The sequence below is a fragment of the Onychomys torridus genome, chromosome 4 (genome assembly GCF_903995425.1).
Source record: "Onychomys torridus chromosome 4, mOncTor1.1, whole genome shotgun sequence".
In the NCBI taxonomy this organism is placed as follows: Eukaryota; Metazoa; Chordata; class Mammalia; order Rodentia; family Cricetidae; genus Onychomys; species Onychomys torridus.
The window spans coordinates 106,308,708-106,334,268 of NC_050446.1; the positions used below are offsets into that span (position 1 = coordinate 106,308,708).

The 25,561-nt window shown below is 45.9% G+C and overlaps 1 protein-coding gene across 1 annotated transcript; it reads left to right on the top strand.

The window, feature by feature from the left end:
- Positions 1 to 10,797: 10,797 nt before the first annotated feature.
- LOC118582402 (prion protein) lies at positions 10,798 to 25,561 on the top strand. Its single transcript, XM_036185260.1, has 3 exons — positions 10,798 to 10,879; positions 13,319 to 13,417; positions 23,538 to 25,561. Exon 3 carries the CDS (start codon positions 23,548 to 23,550, stop codon positions 24,310 to 24,312), a length of 765 nt encoding a protein of 254 aa, XP_036041153.1. The 5' UTR covers positions 10,798 to 10,879; positions 13,319 to 13,417; positions 23,538 to 23,547; the 3' UTR covers positions 24,313 to 25,561.

Here is a 25,561-nt window from a genome sequence, read left to right on the forward strand (position 1 = left end):
AAGGAGAAGAGAGGGCCGATAACTAGATCATTAGGAGCTCTGTCCTCAGAAGGGGTTTAAGGTCTCTCTCCCAGAACTTTGAGTCTCAGAGTTCTCACAGGACCAAGAGTGAGGCTAACCCCCGATGTACTTTTTCTGACTTCTCGTCTTACTGTGATCTCTCCTTTTGCACATATTCCTACCACCAAGAAGACATCTTCCTCAGGAATGAGAAGAAGCCAATGCTTGACCTTTACCCTTTAGAGCTGTGAACCAAAGTAGCTCTTTTTCTTTGTGAAGTAACCCAGCCTCTGGCATTTCGTTATAGTGACACTATGTGGAGTTGGAATTTTAGCTCAGTGGTAGAGCACTTGCCTAGCAACCTTGGCAAGGCCCTGGGTTCGATCCTCAGCTCAACAACAACAAAAAAAGTGACCCTATGTGCCCTGTATTATAAACTGCCTTGGTCTGGCTATCTGCAGACACGGCTTCTCCATGAAACTTGCATCACTTTCTTTATTCAGTTACTAGAGAGGCTCTGTGGCTTTGTTACACTCTTAGCCTTGACCTTGTATACCCCTTACACCCAATCACTGTTTTTACCAACTTGTCTCCTGCAGTGCAAGTTAAGAGGGGCTCCCCCTAACTTCTCAGCTCAGACCATAGAAACCTGATGTTTTGGTGGCCAGTGTCTCAGGCTGCACTTCACAATTGACACACTTCCTTTTTCATCTAGGGATCTAACATCTGCGACACCAGTAAGATTATCCCTACGCTCCCAGGCCGTGCTGTCTCTCCACTTCCCCTCTCTTCTTCTCCCATCTTCTCTCTCAGCCTTTGGTCAGTCACAGTAAATCTGGGCCCTGTAGGATTTCCTTGACAAATGTACAAACAGTTCTTTCATGTCAGCACTAGTGGATATGAACGTCAGGAATGTGAACAAGTCCTTTCTCGCTTCCTTTACGGCAGGCAGATGGCTTTGCTCCCAGAATGCTTAGGATCAGGAAGAAACCCTGGAAGTGAGAGATTTTTATCAAGGAGCCTAGGAGAAAAAGAAAGAAAACCCAGAGAGACCCACAGATGAAGAGACAAGTCTCCCACATCCTCCAGACTTGACCGTGAGAGGAGAACAGAAGAGGAAGTGGGTGGAAGGCTGCCAGGATTCAGGACTCAAGGCTCAAGAGGGTTGCTGCTATTTCTGGACACTGTCACCACGCCAGGAGCCCTAAGATTCCCCTCTGTCCCCTCGGGCTGCAGACAGCTCCCAGGGCGAGGTCTGGCGTGTGTCTCCCTGGTCAGCAGGTCTTGAGTCACAGGCTGCGTGGAGGGTGGAGAATGAGGCTGTTTTCAAAAGCTGTCTTTTACCAGTACTTAAATGAGCACTCACAGGTCAGAGGAAACACGTGGCATTTCATCCACTTCCCCTGCCCTTTCTGGGTCCCTTTCCCAGGTGTTTCATGGGTGCCCAGGCAGCAAAGCCTTGCACAGTAAAAGGGGAAACGGGAACCCAATAGAAGGGAAAAGTTGTGGCTACACGAAAAAGTATTCTCTCTCCACAGTCTTTGTCGTTGGTGCCTCAGCCCCAACTAGTACCAAGCTCAAGCTTTTATTACATCAAGGTCTATTCACCAGGGTGTGGTGACCCACACCTATAATCCTAATACATGGAAGGCTGAATCAGCAGAGGTGTTGTGAGTTCAAGGCCAGCCTGGGTTACATTTTCTATCTAATGGGGGAAGGGGAGGGAGGTCCACAGACGTGGCTTAGTGCTTCAGTGCTTGCCTAGCATGCTAGAGATCTTAGATGTTGTGATGCTCCCCTTCTCCCACCAAAAATGATATGCAAAATATAATTTTAAAAAATTATCCCAGGAAGCCACTAGTGGATGTTGCTGGGGAAGTTAATTAAAACTACAACAGTCTCCCAACCTAGAAACTCTTTTGGCCTTCCCGTGCTCCAAGAGAGGCGTCATGCAGCATTGTTGTTGACTCTCATAACTTAAAGGGAAACTCCCACAAGGTCCAGAGCCAGATGTCCTGTGCATGAAGGAGGATGTTCTCAAATTCCTTGCAGCACTGCCCCACTTTGGTGACACCAGCCTTGATTTCTAGATGGAACAGCATCTCTACAAAAGGAAAAGCTATGGTATCTACATGATAAATCTGAAAAGGGACTCAGGCAAATCTGCAGCAGGTCACTGCAGCTATTGCTGCCATTGAGAACCCTGACAACATCAGCATCATCTCCAGGCACACTGGCCAGTGAGCCCTGTTAATATTTGCTGCTGCCATTGGAATCACATTATTTCCAGGACCTTCGCCAACCAGATCCAAGTAGCGTTCAGAAAGCTATGTCTTCCGGTGATGACAACTAGTTCCTTACAGAGGCATCTTGTGTCAACCTACCTACCATGGCCTGTGTAACACAGATTCTCCTCTGTGCTATGTGAACATTGCCACCCCATGCAATGGAAAGAGAGCTCACTCAGTACATCTGATGTGGTGGATAATGGATAGGGATGTTCTGAGCATATGTGGTACTATCACCCATGTGAGACGGCACACCTACTCTACTCCTATAGAGACCAAGAAGAGATGGAGAAGTGTGAACAAGCACAGATGAAAAGGCTGTGACCTTGGGTTGGGGATTTAGCTCAGTGGTACAGTGCTTGCCTAGCAAGTGCAAGGCCCTGGGTTCGATCCTCAGCTCAAAAAGAAAAAGAAAAGGCTGTGACCAAGGAGGAGTGCGGGGCAAATGGACCACGCCAGCTCCTGAGCTCACCACTGCTTAAGCCTGACGTGTCAAAGTGGTCTGAGGCTGTGTGGGTACACTCTATGCCTGTCCAGAAGTTTCCTACTGAAGACAGAAATGCCCAGGCAGACATGGAGGGCTGCTTTGCAGTTCCCACTTCTCAGGATACTGAATGAGTCAGAACAACCACTGAGTGGTCCTAAGGTATTCTTAAAATGGAAAGAGGATGGGTGGGAAATAAATGATGTTAGAAAAAAAAAATTCCCCACAAAGATAGTAGAAAAAGAAAGGAGTTTTATTACTGAATAAGCAGTCAACCAGAGTGTGATATGCACCACAGGCAATCTACTAAGGCAGTGAACAGACAGGAGGAATGTTGCCTTTTACATAATCCCGAAGATACAGGACATTGTATATGTTTTTAGTAATTAGTCTTCAACTTAACAACACCATTTACCACAGTTTAACCTAAATTCATCAGACAAATGAGGTTGCCATGTGCTTACTTCCTGATGAGTTTTATCTGAAATGATGACAAGTTTCACCTCTGCTTCGGACAGGAGGCAATCCTGCTACGTCGAGAGCAGTGTCCATCCAAGCTAGGCTTCTGTCTCCCACAGACACTAGGGGTGAGGAGCCATCTCTCCCTGGGACTCGTGTTTCAGAGATGGCTCCCAGGTTTCTTGGTTTGGTTTGGATTCGTTTTTTATTTTCTTACTCTAGCTCGGACTGGACTGGAACTCTGGAAAGCCTGAGTGGGTCTCAAACTCTTGGTAATCCTACAGCCTCGACCTCCTGAATATTGGGATTCTAGGTGGGAGCCGCTCCACCTGGCCTTTTCAGGTTCTTGAGAAGATATTTCTAAGTAGCAAAGTGATTTATTTGGCTTTTCTAAAGGTTTAAATAGCATTTAAAGAGATTGTCTTAGTCACTTACATTGTGACAGATGGGCCTGCAGGAACAGCCATCCCCAGATTGTAGGGACCCCCAAAGGACCACCATGGAGACTGAATCCCGAATGTAGAGGCAAAGAGCCTTTATTTTCCAGCTCTGAGCTTGGTCCCTCTGTGTGTCCTGCACACAGTGAGAGCAGAGAGCCCTGAGTTAGGTGGGGTGGGTTTTTTGTTTTTATCATAGCAGTGGTTGAGGTGAGGGTAGTTCCTGGGTTCAGAACCCTGATTGGCTGACATTTGTCTAGGGGTATCTGTAAAACAAAAATAGGTGTGGGCTAGACTCCGGGACATCTGGCCACCAGATTGGAATGTTTGGGATCAGGTACTTCCCCATCCCTGGGTGGTTCCCTGGGTGGTGTCAGTGTAAGGATTCTGTCCTTAATTACGTCCCCAGCCTAGGATGGTGTCCCAGCCTAAAAAGCGGGCGGGCCTCTGTGTGCTCCCTTTCCCTTTTCTGTTCTCTCTCCTTCTGTCTGTTCTCTCCCTCTCCCTCCCTCTCCCTCTCCTCCTCTCTCTCTCCCAATAAAGTTCTAGAAAAGTAACTATGGCTCATGATTCTTCCGTGACTCTCCTCCAGCCACGAGTGCTGCCACCTTAACCAACAGTCAGCTATGGCCTTTCCTGGATCTGGGTGTTGCCTGCCAGTAAGCCTGTCACAGAAGCTGTGTCTGGGCCTGTCATGGCAGCTGTGTGGTCAAGCTGCTTTGGGGCCCCTCTACAGAACTGCTTAGGGAGGGAAGGTTTCTTTTGGCTCATAGTTTTCAGTTTGTTGTGGATCGTTCCGTGGCGACCAGAGCGGATGATGGAGCTCCTCAACACAGTGGCAGGACAAAGAAAAAGAGAGAGCACGCCTCCAGGAGTCAGGGCTGGCTGTGACCCTCAGAGCCCCACCCCACTGGCTTCTACTACTGATTCCACTGAGGTCCCACAGCCTCTCAACACGGCACTGCCAACCGATGAACAGGTTTTTAGAAAATGGACCTCCGCACAGTCAAACCATGACAGAGATAGAAAAAAACCACAAATATCTGAAAGTCAAAACCAAGAAAAGACTGAATATGGAGCTGAGCACTTCAAATTCCAGCACTTGGGAAGCTAAGGCAGGGGAATTCTGAATTGGATGGTGGCCTGGGTTGTTTAGAGCATTCAAGGCCATCCAGAGCTCCACAGAAAGACTGCTTCCAAAAGCAATCAAGCAAAACTCTAGGAAAAGGGGAAGGAGTGGGTCTCTTTCCTTGTCTTTAAAAGGGAGAGTCAGCTGCTTCTATTGATTGTATTCATTCTGACAGCATGATCCTCTGCAGGGAGAGGGAACTCAGAGAGATGAGGGTGGGGTGTAACTCCATGCTAGAATGTTTGTCTCTTCTGTGCAGGGCCTTGTTTTTGATGCCCAGCATGAAAAAAATAGAAAGAAAGGAAGAAAGAAAGAAAGAAAGAAAGAAAGAAAGAAAGAAAGAAAGAAAGAAAGAAAGAAAGGAGAAAGAAAGAAAGAAAGAGAGAAAAGAAAGAAAGAAAGAACGAACATGAGGGAATGAAGATTTGAGGGTACCAAAAGCAGGAGACCCCACCTGGGAGAGGCAAAAGCCACCCTAGATGGTGGGCAAGGGTTAATTCCAGGACAAGAGTGATGCAAACTGAGCAGGCAGAGAAGCATTCTGAAGTCTTGAAGCAGATGTGATGACAGTTTCTAATACACCTGAATTCACAATAATGTAAGATAATAATAATAATCTCAGTAAGATACCATCTTGTGCCTGAACTTTCAGCTACTTGGGAGGCTGGGGGAAAGAACTCTTGAATCCATGAGTCTTGACACCACCCTGGGCAATACAGTAGTAACTGTCTCAAAAGCACATACTGGGCTGGAGAGATGGCTCAGTGGTAAAGAGCACCCTCCTGGTTACTCACAACCACCTATAGCTTCAGAAGATCCAACCCACATCTTCTGGCCTCCAAGGGCTCCTGCACACACATGCTAAATACACATATACACATAGAGAAAAAATTAATAAATTTTAAGTCTAAAAAATATTTTTCAACAATCAAACAGAAACAAGAACTCAATAACTATTAACTCTAGGAAAACAAGAAAGTTATGTAGGAAAGGAACTAAATCATCCTGCATGGCACAGTTATGGGTAGCATTTTCAGACCATGCCAATTTAAACACTACATCTACATAAAAGTACAATCTATCTGCACAGGATTATAGAGGGGAATTCAGAAGGGGGTATGTGTGTTATGGGAGTGATTCACTGAGCTTCTTTGAACCTTAAAGCTAAGACCATGACAAGGAGACGTGGAAACCCTGTATATTTTTCCCAGGTGGTGGTCTGAAAAAAACAGCCTCCCCCCAAAGAGAGCGGCACTATGAGGAGGTGTGGCCTTGTTAGAGTGGGTGTGGCCTTGTTGAAGTGTGTCACCATGGGAGTGGGCTTTGAGGTCTCCTATGCTCAAGCTATGCCCAGTGTGGCACACAGTTGCTTCTGCTGCCTGTAGATCAAGATATAGAACTCTCAGCTCCTTCTCTAGCACCCTGTTTGCCTGCATGCCACCCTGAGGATAGTGGACTAAACCTGTGAACCTGTAAGTCAGCCCCAATTAATTGTTTTCCTTTGTAGAGTTGCCGTGGTCATGGTGTCTCTTCACAGCAATAGAAACCCTAAGACACCTCACCTCACTTCAGTTTGCCTAGCCATTGTCAAATGTTTCCATTCAGGATTTTTTTTTTTAAGATTTATTTATTATATACACAGTGTTCTGTCTGCATGTATCCCTGCAGGCCAGAAGATGGCACCAGATCTCATTACGGGGTGGTTATGAACCACCATGTGGTTGCTGGGAATTGAACTCAGGACCTCTAAAAGAACAGTCAGTGCTCTTAATGGCTGAGGCATCTCTCCAGCGCCCTCGGGATTTTTTTTCTGTAAGAATCATACAGGCCTGGTGTGCTGGCTGCAGCCTCAGTCTGTGGTCCCGACTGCTCAGGATCACAAGGGCTTCCTCAGCAACTTAGTGGGACTGTCCCAAGTGGAAAGTAAGTAGAGGACTGAGGGTGTAGCACGTGATTTTGCCTCACACGATTCCATCTCTAGAACGCCAGAACCAGAGAGTGAGGGCAAGCAAACACCCATGGAACCACGACCATCACAGAACATGTTATTCAGGACACCCAGGACCCATGTTCCCAGGAATTATCACTGATTTTTGACTCAGAATGAAGTTAACAAATGTCAATACAATAAAAGCTGTTCCCTCCCTAATTTCTAACTATTCATGGGGAGGCCAGTCCTGGTGACTCACACCTCTGATCTCAGCCCTCCAAAGGCTGAAGCAGGAAGACTGTTCAAGTTCAAGGCCAGTCTATGCTAGTGAGTTTTGACCAGTCTGGGGCCTGGAGTACCAAGTAGGACTCTCAATAAAATAAATTAAAAAAAAAAAAAAAGAAAAAAAAGGCAAGGAAGGAAAGAAAAGACAAAGACAGAGCAGGAAATTTAAAAACTGTCCACTAGGATTGCTGCAGTTAACATACAGTTTCCACAGAAAAAGCACTGAGAGAGAAAACAGTCTCAGAATTGGGAAAATTGGGGAATTTCTGATAAGATGTTTACTCAGAAACAAAATTTCCACTTTTTCTACTTTCCTATCAAAATTCCACATATTGGAGCTGGGGAGACTTCTCAGTGGGTAGTATTATGCTCAGATTGTGGGGACCCCCAAAAGACCACCATGGAGATGGAATCCCATATGTAAAAGCAAAGAGCCTTTATTCAAGCTTGAGCTTGGACTCTCCATTCTATCCAATGCACCAGTGAGAGCAGAGAATGCCCAGCCTAGGTGGGGTGGGGTTGGGTTTTTGTTTTGTTTTGTTTTTATCATAGCAGAGGTTAGGGATGAGGGGATTTCTAGGGTTCAGGACCCTGATTGGCTGACATTTGTCTAGAGGCATAGGTGTGGCTGGGAATGTTTGGAATGTCAGGTATTTCCCCTTAGATGCTGGCCCTCCCTGGGTGGGGTCAGCTTATGGCTTTTTCTGGGGACCAGGTGATACCTACCTACTAGCCTGTCGTGACAGCTGTGTCTGGGCCCCTAAGCATGAGGTCAAGATGTTTTGGGCCCCCCCACAGGTAGAGTCCTTTCTGAGCAAGCATGAGGATCTGAGTTCAGTTCCCCAGCATCCATATGAAATTCAGGTGCCTGTGACCCTAGCACTGGGGGTAGAGACAGGTGGGTCCTAAAGTTCACTGGCCAGCAAGCCTAGCTGGAATGATGAGCTCAGGTTCAGTGAGAGACCCTGTCTCAAAAAATAAGGTGAAAAGTGATTGAGGAAGGCATCCCAGTGTCAACCTCTGGCCTCCACACGTGTATGCATGGACACACACACACACACACACACACACACACACACACACACACACCAGGAAGAGGAGGAGAATTCCACATACCTCCAGCTTGTTTGCAGTAGATATAGCAGCACTGGAACACAGGGTATAATCTCAAGCCTGATAGTAACTTAGATGAGTATTCAAGCAAGAAAGGGGAAAGAGACAGGAAACGATTGGAAAGCAATTTCCACATCCTGCCTCTTGGAGTTCCTTGAAAGTGCCAGGATTTCACAATTAATCTTATATCAATTGAAAGACCTTCAAGCATTCATTGAGCAAACACCATCTTCATGTATGGAATCTACAGTCATCAGAAAACAGCTGTAGGGGCTGTTCCAGTAACTCAAGGCCTGTACCTAAAATAGAGGAAGCTTAGGCCTTGTTTCTAAGATGGAGGCATTTTGGTCTCACAAACTGACCACATTTGTCAAGCCTAGTTTGTCTCATTTTCTTCACTTAATGAAATAAAAATAAACCACGACTGCAAATAAGCTTTGGCAATACCTCCAACCATTCTCATGTTCACCTTTGCATTCTGCCATCAAAACAGCAGACAACAACAAACCCACTACACTCCCTGCACCACACTGTAACCCAGAACAGCCACCAAACAGCAGAAAGAGGACCCCTGTCAGCCTTGCAATAAATCCCCAGCTATATGCTGCTTTTACAACATGTCCCTTCTCCCAGCAGAGACTGCTCAAATGCTATACCACCATGCCCAGCTCTGTATAGCAGTCATAACCAGGCAGGGTGCCTAGCAGCCAATCCCCTTTCATTTCTAATCCCCCATCCAAAAAGCCTTTCAGGACACTTCCTGATGGGTAGAGAGCAGCCAGACAGTAGATAAGTGATTCATTTGAAGAAAAAGCTGAGTCTTGATGTCTTCTTACCAAGTCTTTCAGAGTCCCTGGGGAGTCAGGGTGCTGGTTCCTTACCTAACCTAGTCTGGCCACCCCCTCTCACTCCTCCCCTGCTCTCCTGACTGCAAGTGGAAGGCCTCTAAGACATTCAAAGATGTGTTCACCCCAATCCAGAATCGGCAAGTGGGTCTCTTCACAGCGTACTCTCTGAGGCGGGAAGGCAAGGCTCTAAGAGAAGGTCAGTGTGTTCATGAAGACAGACCAAATGTCAAGCGTCCTCCAGCACTGCCCGGTTCTAGCCGGCAGAAATCTGGTTTCCCTCTAACTGAATCAGCTCAGCCAAAGGCTGTGTTTTCCAGTTGTCCTCAGCCATCAAGAGCTTACCCACATTCACACACACACACACACACACACACACACACACACACACACATACACACACACATACACACACATATACAAGGGGGGCTGACAAGGCTACTTTATAACAACTGTAAGTCTCCCAGCTCCTACACTCCCTTACCACCATGTCCTCCTGGATCCTGATACTGGACACAAATTTCTAATCCAAGTCCAATTCTGTGTTTGTCAGTGGTCTTCAGCGTCTCTTCTTCTCAAGGGGGCAGAATGTTCTGTTTTCCCTGGGGTCTATGGCCCCTTCTAATCCAGTATTAGCAGCAATTCCTGTGCATACCATGGGAGTGTGTTACATGTGAATAGGGCTGTGTGCACATGTACAGGAGGAGGGTGCATGTGAACCCATATGTGGGGGTCGGAGGTCAATGTCAGATGTCTTCCCCAAGGACTCTCCAGGAGTTCTTGGGTTCCAAACTCAGGTTCTCATGCTTGGGAACTGAGCCAGCTCCCCAGCTTCCTATCCACTGCCTCTTTTTGACAAGGTATCATTAAGTTGCCCAGCTCAGCCTTGAATTTGAGAGCCTCCTGCCTCAATTTTCTGAATAGCTGGGATTACAGGCTTCATTTGTCCAACTCAGCAGGGATCTTGAACAAGAATATTGCTTCCAGTCGGGCGGTGGTGGCGCACATCTTTAATCCCAGCACTCGGGAGGCAGAGCCAGGTGGATCTCTGTAAATTCAAGGCCAGCCTGGTCTACAGAGCGAGATCCAGGACAGGTATCAAAACTACAATAGAGAAACTCTGTCTCGAAACGCCAATATATATATATAGTTTCCTCTAAGCTGCTTCAGGACATGTGCAGAAGGAGCTGCTAAGTTTTTCCCTTTGGACAAAATAAAAGCAGAAAGTGAACAGACAAGTTAGACACAGTGATGCATGCCTATAATCCTAGCACTCGGAAGGCTGGGGCAGGAGTGTTGCTTTGAGTTTTTGAGGTCAGCTTAAACTAATTAGTGAGCAGTCCACGCTAACTTGGGCTACAGAGTCTGTCTCCAAAGATAAAGAAAAAAGGAGAAAGAGAATAGAAAAAGAAGAAAGGAAAGAAGGGGAAGGAAAGGGAGAACTGAGAATAAACCAACAGGCAGTAGCCGATGCACTTCCTAGGCCTCTGATTTTTATAGTTTATGGGAAAATGCCTACATATTGAGCTGGAAAATCTTCCTCTTTAGCAATTTCTTGCTACTAAAGTTCCAGCGATGGCTTCCTCGCTCCGTTAGGTAACCTTTCATTCTCTCGCCTTCCCCATTATGTAACGGGAGCATTGGGTTCTGGACCAGTCTTCCATTAGAGATGATTTTTATAGTCGGTGACCGACGTCAGGGAGTGATGACACCCTGGAGGTGGTTTAAACAGATACAAGCCTTTAAGCCAGTCGGGAGCGGTGACTCATTTCCAGGAGGGAGAAGCGGCGCTGCCATTGGTGAGCAGGCACGCCCACCCCGCGCGGCCCCGCCCCTCCGGCCCCGCCCCGCTCCCCCGCGGCGTCGGAGCAGCAGACCCGGTCCCGACCGCACCTCGCGTCGGTGGCAGGTAAGCGGCTTCTGAAGCCTGGCCTAGGAAAGGAGTGCTGGACCCAGGCCTCGACGAGCCCTCGGCCTTCCCGGAGCCAACCCCGGCTTGCTCCGGCTCTCGGGCCGCTGAGGCCGCGGGGCTGAGGCCGAGCCTGGCTGGGAGGTGACCGTGAGCCCGCTGCTGCGCGTCCCCTGGAGGGACCGAACCCCAAGAGAGGCCCGGAGCCAGCCCTTTCTCCTGAGCCGGGTTCACTACCCAGCATGGTTCGGGGGTGGAGGGTGGGGTGGCATCTTTTACCTGTCATTTGCTGTTTTCTTCTCTCTTTGTCATAGCTACAGCGAACATAATTTTACACCACCGTGGTCTCGTCAGTCCCTAGCGTCTCCCAGTCCCCTGCCCAACGCCGTGCGGTCTGCCCTGCCCCGGGATTTCACTGCCTTACCTGGGCGTTTTCAGGGCTGTCTTATTTTCTTGTACTTTGAATATCGTGGTTTAATAGCAGTTGCCCATGTGCCGCGAATTCCCATTTCATTAAGAGAAACTCCTAGTAGTGTGGCGTTAAAGATTTGTGCAAATCTAATTACATAACAAACAGCCAGAATTTTGAATTAAAATATCAGACATCTGGGAAAATTAACTATTCCGAACTACTTTCCCTACACACACACACCTGAGAGTTTCAGAGAGGGGAAGGAAGTAGAAAGCTAAGAGGTGATTTGTGTTTTATTTGTATCTGGCGCAAGCTTTCCATATTATTTATAACAAGGGCTAAATGATGAGTCATTTTTCTGAATAAGATGCAGAACAAGATGCAAATTAAAGCAAGTTCGTTTGTTGTTTTTACATCTACTAAATAGACAAAAACAATGTCAACAGCAACCCTCGCTGAGAGGTTGTCTGAAACCACCATTCAGGTTTGGGGACAGGTGGCCTACTTAAGGTCTAGAAAGATGGCATTACAATCAACTTTATGACTTGACATTTCCTGGGGTTCCTTTTTTTTTTTTTTTTTTTTTTTTTTTTGGTTTTTTGAGACAGGGTTTCTCTGTGTAGTTTTGGTGCCTATTCTGGATCTCGCTCTGTAGACCAGGCTGGCCTCGAACCCACAGAGATCCTCCGCCTGGCTCTGCCTCCCAAGTGCTGGGATTAAAGGTGAGTGCCACCACCACCCAGCCCTGAGGTTCCTTTGGTTCATCTTTTATTTTTTTTTAAGACTTAAGTATTTATTTTTTGTGTATGGGTGTTTTGTATCCACATATACATGTATGTGCCTATGCTGTGGAGGTCTGAAGAGGGTGTTGGATGCCCTGAAACTGGAGTTATGGATGGTCGTGAGCCCAGTACCACATGGGACCTTGGACCAAATCCAGGTCCTCTGGAAGAGCAACCAGTGCTCTGAACTGCTGAGCCAGCCCTCCAGCCTCTTTGGTTCATTCTTAGGAGAAAATGCTACCTGTGTCTGGCATTTATTGCAAATGGATGTCTGTGTAAAACTTGATGTTGAATGTATACTATTCTGTTTCCCATATTCACACTTAACAGGATATTGTAAGTCAGCAGGGGCTTTTTTGTTTGGTTCATTGGTTAGTTTGGAGTGTTGCATCTTTCTGAGTTCATAACAGCTCATAACAGGCTCTCAATATGTAGCCCTAGCTGGCCTGGACTGTGCTATGTGGACCAGGCAGGCCTCAAATTTGTGGCAATGCTCCCTGGTACTTCCCAGAATGCTGGGTTACAGGCATGAGCCCCTGTGCCCTGCAGTGGAACAATCTGGTGAGGTATTATTAGTTGTGAGCTGTGACCCAGAAACCCTTCTGGCAACTTACCTGTGATAGGACAAAGGACTATGGGAGCCATATGCCAAGCAGTGACTTAAAATTAGAATCAACTGAGAATCAATCTAAATGTTTAACAGCTGAGGCGCTAGGAAAACTATGGCAGGTTCATGAAAGGAACCTTGGGAGTCCTGGACACTCTCCATTTTAGATCCATGTGACACTGGGGAAAACTGAGTCAGAGTATAAGTTAAGTCAGAGTAGAAGACCTAGCCTCTCCCAGACTCATGCCCTGTCTGTGTGGAAAAAAACAAAAACAAAACCAGAAGAGCAGGAACGGAAGGGCTCAGAAAATGCCTCTCATCTTAACTGAATGTTTGTGGAGGTACTGTTTCCTCTGCTTGTTAGGGGTGAGGGGTGGTGTGGGGGAGATAATTCACAGACTTCTTTTCCTGAAATACTAGAGATTGAACCCAGGGGTAGTTTTTTAGTTTCTAAAATGACATAGACTATGCCATGTTTGCTTTTTGGAATGTATTTGAGCCAAGCTGAGCTTGTATTTCCATTTTCAAATTTTATGTGACTGTATTTATTAGTGGTTTGGTAATTTGTATATTAGATTGTCTTTTGGTTCATAGATTTATTTATCAATTCTAATTTTCCTTTTGCGTGTGTTTTGAAGGACTTCTGAATATATTTCAAAACTGAACAGTTTCAACTGAGCTGAAGCACTCTGCCTTCCTGCTGGTACCGGTCCAGTTTAGGAGAACCGCAGCAGATTGTAAGTGCCCTGTGAATCTTGGTAGTCTCAGGGGAGGTCTTGAATATCACCAGCTATCTGGAGGTGTGGAGGCCAGAGAAGACTAAGCACCAGGCTTGCTCCCGAGGCTACCTAGTAATGTGGGACTTACGCCTCCATGTGCACTGTTCTCTTGTAAAGTCAGCTTGATTCCAGAGGACAAAGGCCACAGCTTTCTCTGGGACTGTGCTGGGCTAGGGAACTGCAAGCATTTTAAAAAATAATAATAACAGATAGACATTTCTGTGCCCAATCTCAACCCCGTAAGAAAGAGTGAAGTTTTGGATTTTTTTTTTTTTTTTTTTTGGTTTTAATGTAGGTTTTTCCTTTTGTTTGTTCTTGGTTTGTTGTTGTGGTGATGGTTTGGTTTTGCTTGTTTTGAGTCAGGGTTTCATATGTCTGGGCTGACCTGGAACCCTATATACAAACTTGCACTCCTGTTAGAAGTTCAGAGCCAAGCACCAGCCACCACACCCAGCTGGCTTTTCTGAATGATGGTTTTTACTTTCCCATTCCATTCTCTCAAGGCATCTGTGAGCTACTGCATAATAAATACTTAATGCTTCGTTTCTAATGCAGAGATGGCTACAGTGTTATACAATAACACATAAATGGATAGTGTGTGCACTCGCTTCTAGACCCGGGAAAACTTCTGCCCCGATGTGTTAAGCTAATCCTTTTAGTTGGAGGATATTCTGTTCATTGCTACCTCGGTATCCTGTGGTTGCTTTGAGGGAGCTGCACCCTCTTAACAGAAAGCAGAATAAGTGTAAGTGTGGGGTTCCATAGCTTAGCAAGGGAAGGAGGGCAGGTGGGTGGCGGCTTTCATGGTAGGCTTTTCCAACCTCTCAGATTCCATCATTAAACACTTCCAGACTGTCCTGGGAGGATTTTTGATGGTTTTTTTCAGAAGTTCTTAAAGTAGTTCTGATGATGAGCAAGCTTAGAGACCCTTTACCCTTGATGCAGAGATGGGCCTTAAGATACCAGATGGAGGAGGAGTGGAGCACTGGTGTGTGTATGTGTGTGTGCATATTGTGTCTGTGTGTATGTATGTATGTCTTTATGTGTGTCCATTTGTGTATGTCTCTGTAAATTTGTATGTGTGAGTGTGTGTTTGTTTATGTCTCTGTATATGTATCTGTGTGTGTATGGATATTGTGTCTGTCTGTATGTATGTATGTATGTATATGTGTCTGTCTCTGTGTATGCATTTGTGTGTGTGTGTTTGTGTATGTCTCTGTGTGTGTGTGTGTGTGTGTGTGTGTGTGTGTGTGTCTGTATCTGTGTGTGTATGTGTTATCCTCTCTGCTTCATCATTTACTGATTAAACTTTAGGTTGTATGTGTTCTGAATCTCGGAGCACTGCGTTAGTGGACTGGAGAAACTGGTCAGTAATGTGGATCCCAGCAGCAGCATCTTATAACCTTGGGACCAGTTCTTAGCAGCTCTGCCCCTTGGTGCCATACGTAGCATGAATAGAATAACTGGGAGAATTGTGGACCATCTGTGCTCTCTCTCCTTCTGTAGCTGGGTGTTGCTCTTACGATGTCTATGCAGATTTGGTTCTAAGACATGGCCAGCCAGTGTGCTCTGAATTCTCCTCCCACACGATCATTTCTTCATTTTTTAGGGCTTTTTATTTTATTTTATTTTATTTTGTTTCATTTTGTTTTAAGTGCTGGGGACCATATTCAGAGTCTTACATGTACCAGGCAAGTGCTCCACCTTGAGCTATATCCTCCATCCAGTCCTTTTTTAGACAGGCAGGCAGAGAAGACAGCCTGTCTCACTCACGTAGCCCAGCCTGGCCTCCGACTCCTTGTGTGAGCAAGACTGGTCTTGAGTTCCTGACCCCTCAGCCTCCACCTTGCAGCCTCTGGGATTATGTTTGTGAGGCACCATATCCTGCATCCTTTTTATGTGTCATAGCATGATGCTTCTTAAAATCCTCAGAATTTAGATAAGAATGTTGGCTCTGAGTAATTGGAATCTCTTTTATATTGATTTCTAAATTCCATTAATACATGTCTTTTTGCTTTTCCTAGTCTTTTTTTTTTTTTTAAATATCTCAGCAAAATTGTATGGCTTTTCTCAGTAAGTCTGCTGTTTATTTTAAGAATGAATCCTAGATAATTTTGAGTTTCTTAATGTCATTGTGAATGGAATGTTTACCCCCCATGTCTTTTTTAAATAATTTATTTAAATTTGTTGTATATGCATTTACTGTGAAGGTGTCAGATCCCCTGGAACTGGAGTTACAGACAGTTGTGAGCTGCCATGTAGGTGCTGGGAATTGAACCTGGGTCCTCTGGAAGAGTAGCTAGTGCTCTTAACCATTGAGCCACCTCTCCAGCTGCCTCCCCATTATGTCTTTAGATGTGGCAGATTTCAAAGACTGCCATTCTAGTGAGCCCACTTATCCTCACCCCCCCCACCCCACCCCACCCCTAGCCCCTGGCCAAAGGCCTTTCTAGGTGATTTTCTATAGTTTTTCACAGAGAAAATCACAACTCTGTAAGGTCCCAGAACAATCTAAGAATGGCATAGATGGTGTTTTCATCACATTAATGAAAATTCTTTCTTGTACTAGGATTACAGGCATATGCCACCGCACCTAGCTCTACTTTTTAAAATGCATATTCTAGTTACTAAATAAAGATTTGTTGAATAGATTCATTGTGGTAATTTATATATTAATGGAAAGAGTGCCTATTTCACAAAGATTTCTAATTCATAAAATAAATATAGTATATAGTTACTGTCCCTCTAAACCAGTGGTTCTCAACCTGTAGGTCACAACTCATTTGAAGGTCAAATGGCCCTTTCACAAAGGTCACCTAAGACCATCCTGCACATCGGATATTTACATTATGATTCATAACACTAGCAAAGATAGAGTTCTAAAGTAGCAATGAAAAATAATTGGATGGTTGAGGCTCACTGTGGCATGAGGTATTAAAGGGTCACAGCATTCGGAAGGTTGAGAACCACTGTTCTAGAGCTTTCTCTTTCTGAGGTTATTTCCCCTTTCTCATGTCCAGCCTACAGCTGCCATGTTTGGGGGTGGGTTTTTGTTTGTTTGTTTATTCATGCACAGCTGCACAGTCTCCTAACCCAGCACCAGGAGGCAGAGACAAGTGACTGTCGCTCATAAGCCAGCTTAGCTGAGTTAGTGAGCTTCCGGTGCAGTGAGAGCCCTCCCCCATCAAAAGAATAATAATAATACGGAAAACAATGAAGGAAGACACCCAGCAGCCATTTCAGACCTCCCCATCCACATGCACACACATGCATATACTGTGTGCATGCACAGTAAGAGCGGTAGTTGGGCATACAAAAGCTTTTAATTGACATAGTTATTGTACGTAGAATTGAGTTATAGAAGAACATTTTCATACAAATATATAATGTACTTAAACCATGCCCCTACCTTCCCTTTTCTCTTCCTCCTGCCTCTCATTAGTCCCCTAGGTAGGTTCACTTATCCTTTCATGTCAGACAGACAGGCATTGTTTTATGTATATGTCAAATCTAGGAATTATATGTGAGAGAAAACATGCAACATTTGTCTGACTTAATTCACTTGAAATGATAATCTCTGGTTGCATCCATTGTCCTCCAAATGGCATGATTTTGCTCTGCATTATGCTGAATGAAGTCCCATTTTCTCTATCCCATTTCTCTAACAACCAGTGATAGTGAACATTTTTTCAGATGTCTGTTGACCGTTTGTATTTTGGAATACTAATCACTTCAATGGCCTATTTATTGTTCCACTTTTTAGAGCTGGTCTCACTCGGCAGTATTATCTAAGTTCCTGAGCTGGACGCCAGTCCTTTGTAATGGTGCGCACTCTGCCTCACTCACGTCCAGGCCTTTGGTCCTGTCTAGAGTCTACTTTTGCACATGGGATTAGGCATCCATTTTTATTTTTCTTCAGTTTCTCAGAAGCGTCAAATCTTTCTTCCTTATTGGTTTGTGGTACCCATTGGTATATCAAGTCCTTGTTACAGAATATATGCAGGCATCCATATTTGAACTTTAGACTGTTGGTCTGTTTCTGAATTTTAATGGCTTTGTGGTATTTTTAGTGGCTTTAGATTATGATTTAAGTCTGGTGTGCCACATTCTCTCCTCAGCTCTTCTTTTAAGGTTGGCTTTGTGATTGATAGACACATCTTTTTTTCCATGTGAATTTATTAAACTCTTTAGAAAAATCAACCTGGAATTAAAGTTTAGAATTTTCCGCCAAAAAACAAACAAACAAAACAAAACAAAAAAAACTCTTTTATTTAGTTTTGTCATTTTAGATGTTTTATAGTTCGCTTACTATGTGGATATCTTTTTTTCTAGTTAATTATGTCTGGTATAGAAATTATGTTGGTTTCTGTATACTCACTGTGGTGATTTGAATGAAATGTTCCCATAAGTCTTAGGCGTTTCAGTGTCTGGTCCCAAGTTGGTGGCTATTTGGGAAGGATTAGGAGGTGTGGCCTTGCTGGAGAAAATATGTCACTGCTGTGTGATTTCAAAAGACTCCTGCCATTTCAAATTCTCTTCCCCCACTTCCTTCCCTCCCTCCCCCATCCTGCTTGGGGATCAAGATGTGAGCTCAGCTGCTGCTGTAGTACCATACCTTCCTGCCTTGTGCCATGCTGCCCACCCCGCCCCCATTACAGTGATAGATTCCCAACCCTTGGAAGTTAACACCAAATAAACCCTTCCTCCTTTCTATTCATCCTGTAACCTGCAACCTTGCTAAATTCTGGTATTGGGTGTTTGTTTGGGCTTGGTTTGGTTTGATTTGGTTTCTGAGACAGGGTTTCTGTGTAGCCCTGGCTGTCCTGGAACTCAGTTTGTAGACCAGGCTGGCCTCAAACTTGGAGATCCTCCTGCCTCTGCTATAACTAAAGGCGTGCAACACCCTAGCCTTACCTCTGTCTGCTGTATTTTCCGTTGTGATCTGGTTAATTGCAAATGATGTCAGTTTGCCCTTTCCCCAAGGTTCCTGCTATTTCTTCGTCTTTACACAGGACATTGGCAGCACCTTGAGAACAATGGAAGTTTGGTTTTTGTTTCTTTTTTCTTTCTTCCTCCCTGCCCCCTTTTTTAATCTGCTTCTGATCTTGAATGTTTTCAAAGATCATGATGTTTCCTGGTTTTATTGTAATGTTTATCAAGTTAAGGAAACTCCAATTGCTATTGTTCTGAGACTGTTCTTCTTAGTGAAAAATAGATTATAACCAGTACTTACTAAATCAGATGATATTACAACCAGCCATGGACTCGGAAACCTAATCTCTATTCCCAGCAACCTAACGAACCAACAATCTTTTATAGTGCTGGAGCTGGAAGCTAGGCAAATGCTCTGCCCTTAGCCACATCCACAGCCCAGGAGCTACTTAATCACTTGGGTGGCCTTGTTTGTAGAATGCGGGCTTAGAAGTCAGTATCTTAGCTCGCCTAGGTCTTGCATAAGGTTTGAGTCCCTCTTTGGAAATGATTCTGTAAACAGATTTCATGATTTTAAATGTTGCTTTTCTTGTTCTCAATTGATTTTGAAATGATCCTGTCTTGATATGTTTTATAATTCTCCAGCATTATCCACTGTCAGTTTCAGTACTGGCGAGCTGTGTGTGCCCGTGGCTGTGATGTCCTCTTAGGTGTCTAGGGGACAGCTCCCAGGCTTATGTCACAGGTTGGTGGTGGTTCCTTATCCCTGGACACTTGGAGCTCTTGACCCACGTGCTGTTTGACAACAGTGTAGCCAAGAGCAAACCCCTTTTCCATCTCCCCCCAGATTGGATGCGCGTTCCATGTTCTGTCCATGTGGCTGCCTAGTCCAGAAGTGGGGTCCCACATGGTTCTTTCAGTCTCTTACCAGTTATATCTGCCACTGCACTCCCCCCAGAGGCTGCCCACTGACTCGCACGTTCTCCTTCCACCTCAGCTGCCTTACTGCAGTGGCCTAAGACTTAGCCTCCCTGCTCTGTGTACACATACAGGCCTAGACATGCACGCATGTACACATAGTCCCTGCTTCATGAATGTTCATCTAAAAAAGAACCCAAACTCTTCAGTGGCTCATGATGCCTCCAGACCCAGGTCAGGCCGCTCACAGGCCCTATCATTAGGGCTTCCGTAGAACCAGCGTCCAGATAGGAGGGGCAGGTTGCAAGGACACTGCCTGTGTTGTCTTTGTAGAGCAGGTAGTCTCGAGATGCTAAAAGAGTCGTAGTAATGTTAGACCAAGAATGGCGGGTGTAGTCTGTCCCAGAGGTCTGCTCCTTTTGCGTGGGTGGCCCTGTTACCTGACCCCACCTGTCTTTCCACTGTACACTACAGCTCCAGGCTCAGGTGTCCTCAGATCTGCCAGCGTCCCTTTAACCCCACCCCCTCCTCTCTAACCGCTGTCCCCTTCTCCACCCACGTCTGCATCCGTTCCCCGCTTTGTGTCCTTATCACTGTGTGGTGTCATTTCCCACACCTGTGTCTCTGTGGGTCACAGAACTGTAGCTTTTTGGAGTGCTGTAGACGGATACTAGGGCATGTTTAGGCAAACGCCCTTCCACGGAGCCACACCCCTCGCTGGCTCCTACACAGCCTTAGAGGAGCATGGGCACGATTCCCAGCAGCCTCCTCTGGCCCCCACCCTTCTGTATCATAGAATACTGCATCTTCAGCCAGCCTGAGCCTGCCACAGTGGCTGGCCTAGGAAATAAATGTTTGGTTAGTTCAGTGCGGTTGTTAGCTGGCCCTTGGAGGAAAGCCATCCATTGCAAATACTTATTCCTAGTTGCTTGTTAGTCCCGTTTCAGTAAAGATGTCTTTGTAGCCACCCCTTCAGCATTTACTGTGCGTGTTTATGGATCAGCACAGTGTCTAGGGACATTGCTGTAAACAGACCCAAGACTGGAGGAACCTGCCCCTGGTGGAGAAAATGGACAAGAGGTCCACCATAGCTAGTATGTCAAGTATATCACTTATTCCGGAAAGAAATGAAGAGGAGAAGCAAACAGACAGGAGAAGGGGTGCTATACCACATGGTGTGAAGAGCCCCTCCCCCACCATTTGAGAGCCATGTGAGTAGTTTGGGAGGAGCTACCTAGGCCAAGGAAGCAGCAAGTGCAAAGGCCCAGAGGCAGGACCCACTTGGGGGGTTTATGGGGAATGTTTGCTTCCTATCAAAGGGAGCAGCCAAGATTCCATCAGTCACCCCCACACACCTTGTGAAACGTCTTTACAGATCTTTTCATCTCCCCAACCCGATAAAGCCTTTGTTTACACAAAGCCCCCTACAAATGCCACATTCCCAGACCTTGATGGCCTCTGATAGCCAGCCTTTTCTCCCTTTCTTTCATTCCTTTGTGCTGATTCTTTTAAAACTAGCCTGCCTGAAAAGACTGTGAGGTAGGACCCCAGCCAATGAGGAAAAGACACAATCACCACCTGCCTTAGAATAAAAACCAAGCCAACTTCTGGCTGCCATGTGCTTGCTGTGGCTCCATTTTGGTTCTGGCATACCCTTTTTCCAAAAAGAAATTGCTTTGCCACACTACTTTCACTTTGTGCATATGGAGGGTGGGGGGAACAAGTCCTGTGTTTCCCAGCCAGTGTGGCCAGGACTTTGTATTTTAAACTGGATATAGAAGAATGCCTCTTGGGGAACCAGTACAATGTGACCACATATTAAAAGGAAAACACAGGGTAGGAGCCGGGGCAGGGTCCAGGGACAGACGAGATTCTAGACGGACAGCTATGGGAAGACTCACATGAGCAGTAATGGAGGCATCAGCTAAGATAGTACTGTTGAAAGATGTGGAAAGCTAAAGTGCTTAGGATTCAGTGTAAAGAAAGGACTGGAAAGAGTTGCTGATAGAATTTTATGTGTGCTGTGACAAAGAGGAAATTTAAGAACTTATGGCTAGGCTTGGCTCAGCAGCCTAAATGAAGAAGCGGTGTGCATAAAAACCCTTTAGACTGAGAGACTGGTTGGTTGGTTGGTTGGTTGGTTGATTGATGAATGATTGATTGGGATTCTGAGGATTGAATGAAGCCAGGCCTCGAACATGCTAAGCAAGTTCCCTATCACTGAGCTCCTTCCCCTACCGTTATACTGAACTTTCAATCATCCTGTCTCAGCCATGTACTGGCATTATGAGGTTTATCACCAAGTCCAGGATAGACTGAGGCCTAAAAATGAGGTGACAGTCCCAAGAGTTAGGTTCTCTAAAACATGAGCAGCATGAGGCCAAGGACTGGGCTGTGAGACCAGGGAGCAAATGCAAGACAGGGACTGGAGGTGGGGAGTGTGTCTGCCCTCTCACCTTCACTAGAAGAAACTGACAGAAATCCCAGTTGGTATGGCCTCAGCCCTTAAATCTGACTTGTGTTTTCTAAATGTATTTTGATTTACTTATGGCCCCATTTCAATAATTTTCCTAGAAACATGAACAGAATGTTAGCTCATTTGTTTACTGGCTTTTCTCATATACATTATGAATTTAATTTTGAAACCTAATTTTCTAATATTTTCAGTGTAACAGGAATATCAGTGGTGGAAGCGGGACTCAGCAGAGTGTGACTGTGCATGACCTTTTTACGTTTATGGCTTACTGGCATTTCAGGGCGTGTGGTTTGGCCTAGGATGTGGCAGTACAGTTGGGTAATCTCTTGTTCTTCAGCCCCTGTTCTTGGGTTCCATCTCGGTATCCAGGGTGAATGAAAGCGTTAATCTGAATGAAGAAGGTTGTATATGAAGAAGGTATGCTCTGCGGAGGGTCATGGATTTTGACCAGGGCTATGTGGCGAGTTTGTTGTTCCCTAAACTGTACTAGCCCTTCTGTTCCAAAAATCAGGAGAGAACAAACCACTCATTAATACTAAGCTAGGTATAATGGTAGACATCTGTGATCCCAGGACTGAAGAGGCTGAGGCAGGAGGATTGTTCAAGGCAAACCCAGGCTTCAGAGTGAGAACCCCATCTCAAAAAAAAAAAAAAAAAAGGAAGGCATTCATATTGAACTTAAACTTACTCATCAGATATGAGACCGCTGCACTTGGGAACTCGGCTAGATGTTTTCCCACTCTCTGCAGCCCAGCCCATCTGTCTCTCTTGTCTGTGGAGAGAATGAAGTATTCTCAAGAGAGCCTGCTAACTCCTAGATGTTTCCTGTTTCTAATAAACTTGGGTTGAGAATTCCTTAGAGGAGATTCTTGGCTTCAGTATGCTCAGAGAATGTTAATGCCTTCACTCGACAGCTGTCTGTTATGGCCTGCTCTGTGCCAGGCGCTGCCGTAGCCCAGAGAAAATGGCAACAGATAAGGGACTTGGGGTTTGGTTTTTGACACATGGGCTACAAAGCCCAGACTTGTCTAGAACTCACAGTCCTCCTATTTCAGCCTCTTCCTCCCAACTGCTGGGGTCATAGGCGCACACTGCGCCACGCCCCATGCCCCGCACCTGGCTTTTGAGAGACTGATTCCTAACCTCCACAGCTGCAGAGGAACACTGAGTCGGCCATCTTCAGTGTCTTTGCTACTGCTACAGCCACTCAGTCTTCTGACTGGACCCTGACTCAGCCTTCTGGTGTTAGGTTACTCGGGACGGGTGTACACATAGGTTACTTTTGGATTCTGGGGAATGAGGTCTCCATATGTGGATAGAGGTTGTCCTTGGCATAGAGAAACACACCCACAGGACCCAAGGTCCCTTATAGCTGCCTTCTGAGCACAAATGCCAGGCTCCCCACAAGATCGTACCCTGTTCTAAATTCCACTAATCTAAAGAAGCTCAAAGCCAGGGCATACCCACCATGTAGTGCTTTTCCCCCAGACCAGATGTAGTTTACCAATGGGGGGGGGGGGGTAATTCTTATTTCCAGGGAATAGAGACATTTGTCAAATTTGTCCTATAAGAATGAGTATGAGTTGTATATCTTTGGTTTACGGTTATTTTTCTCCTAAATGTGTCAAGGAACGTCCCCCCCAGGGGGGCGGGGTGGCTGATGCCAGGACTACCACACATTTGTTCTGTAACAGATGTCAAGTAGCTGCAGCCTGAGTGCTGGACAATGATGCCTTGTTCTTCATTTTGCAGATCAGCCATCATGGCGAACCTTGGCTACTGGCTGCTCGCACTCTTTGTGGCTACGTGGACTGATGTTGGCCTCTGTAAGAAGCGGCCAAAGCCTGGAGGGTGGAGCACCGGTGGAAGCCGATACCCTGGGCAGGGCAGCCCTGGAGGCAACCGATACCCACCTCAGGGTGGCGGCACCTGGGGGCAGCCCCATGGTGGTGGCTGGGGGCAGCCTCATGGTGGTGGGTGGGGGCAGCCTCATGGTGGTGGCTGGGGACAGCCTCATGGTGGTGGCTGGGGTCAAGGAGGTGGTACCCACAATCAGTGGAACAAGCCCAGTAAACCAAAAACCAACATGAAGCATGTGGCAGGCGCTGCTGCGGCTGGGGCAGTAGTGGGGGGCCTTGGCGGCTACATGCTGGGGAGTGCCATGAGCAGGCCCATGATCCATTTTGGCAATGACTGGGAGGACCGTTACTACCGTGAAAACATGTACCGTTACCCGAACCAAGTGTACTATCGGCCCGTGGATCAGTACAACAATCAGAACAACTTTGTGCATGACTGCGTCAATATCACAATCAAGCAGCACACAGTCACCACCACCACCAAGGGGGAGAACTTCACGGAGACCGACGTCAAGATGATGGAGCGCGTGGTGGAGCAGATGTGTGTCACCCAGTATCAGAAGGAGTCCCAGGCCTACTATGATGGGAGGCGATCCAGCGCGGTGCTGTTCTCCTCCCCCCCTGTGATCCTCCTCCTCTCCTTCCTCATCTTCCTGATAGTGGGATGAGGGGGGCTTTCCTGCTCCCCATACTTTCTCGTTCTTGTGGTCTAGGCTGGGGGAGGGGTTACCCACCTGTCGCTCTTGTAATTGAGGTGGTGTCTCATTCTTGCTTCTCTCTTTGTCCCCATAGGCTAATGCCCTTGGCACTGATGGGCCCTGGGAAGTGTACAGTAGACCAGATGCTATTCACTCCAGAGTCTCTTGACTGAGTCCACTATGGGCCAGTGCTAACACCAGGCCAATAAGAGTATAACAGCAAATAATCGCTGGCTAGTCGGGGCTTTATCTTGGTCTAATAAGTAAATACTGATGTGACCCTCTGACTTCTACCCAGAGTACACAGGGACAGACACACATAACTGTTAAAATGGGCAAAGGGTTCTACAACCAAAGAAGTCATTGTTTGGGCATGGTGCCCTAAGAAACATCCTCCCATTTGGGATATGTAAAGCATCCATCTGTGACATTCTTTCTTTACTAACATAAACTCTACCTGATTAAAGTAACAGAAAAAAAAAATTACCCTACTAACCTTGAAAGCAAACCTTTGTTCATTTCCTAGGAACTAGAATGACTTTTTAACCTTGCTTGGATTGAACCAGGAGATTTTGACTCTGAGGAGATCCCACACTGTGAAAGCGTGGTCCTCCTGTGAAGGGAGAGAGGGTTAGGATGCAAAGTCAAGACACAGCATTTCTTCATTTCTGTCTCATAATTGTCAAAAGCCAGAATTAGGTCATCCCCTTTGTTTCTATACTTGTATTTGAATCGGACAACAAAGAGTCAATCTAAACATTCTCTTGGGTTGCAGATGAGAGAAATAGGCATCATTCAAAGTGGAAAGAGAAATTCTGTTAGCATTATTTAAGTAAAGCAAACTTTGTTCCTTAAATTACTCTGTATTTCCCTGTACAGACGTACACTCTGCCATAGCATCGGCCTGCACTGCAGGTGTTCTGTGTAGAATATATGAAGTATACTACAAGCTTAGGCCTTCTGTTCTGATGCATCCGAAGTATGTAACGCGCTGACCCTTTCGTCCGGTACTAAATGCTTACCGTGTGGCCCTTAGGCTCAACATGCACTCAGTCCGTCTATGAATCCAAAGTGGACCCCTCGCTGGTCTTTGACATCTGCATGGACTTCACGTTTTCTATATTTGTAACTTTGCATGTACTTGTTTTGTCATATAAAAAGTTTATAAATGTTTGCTATCCAACTGACATTAAATAGGAGCTATGATGAGCGCCCTGCA

Bases quoted from the DNA above. Each gene is read 5' to 3' on its own strand.
- LOC118582402 (XM_036185260.1), top strand. From the start codon at position 23,548: ATGGCGAACCTTGGCTACTGGCTGCTCGCACTCTTTGTGGCTACGTGG.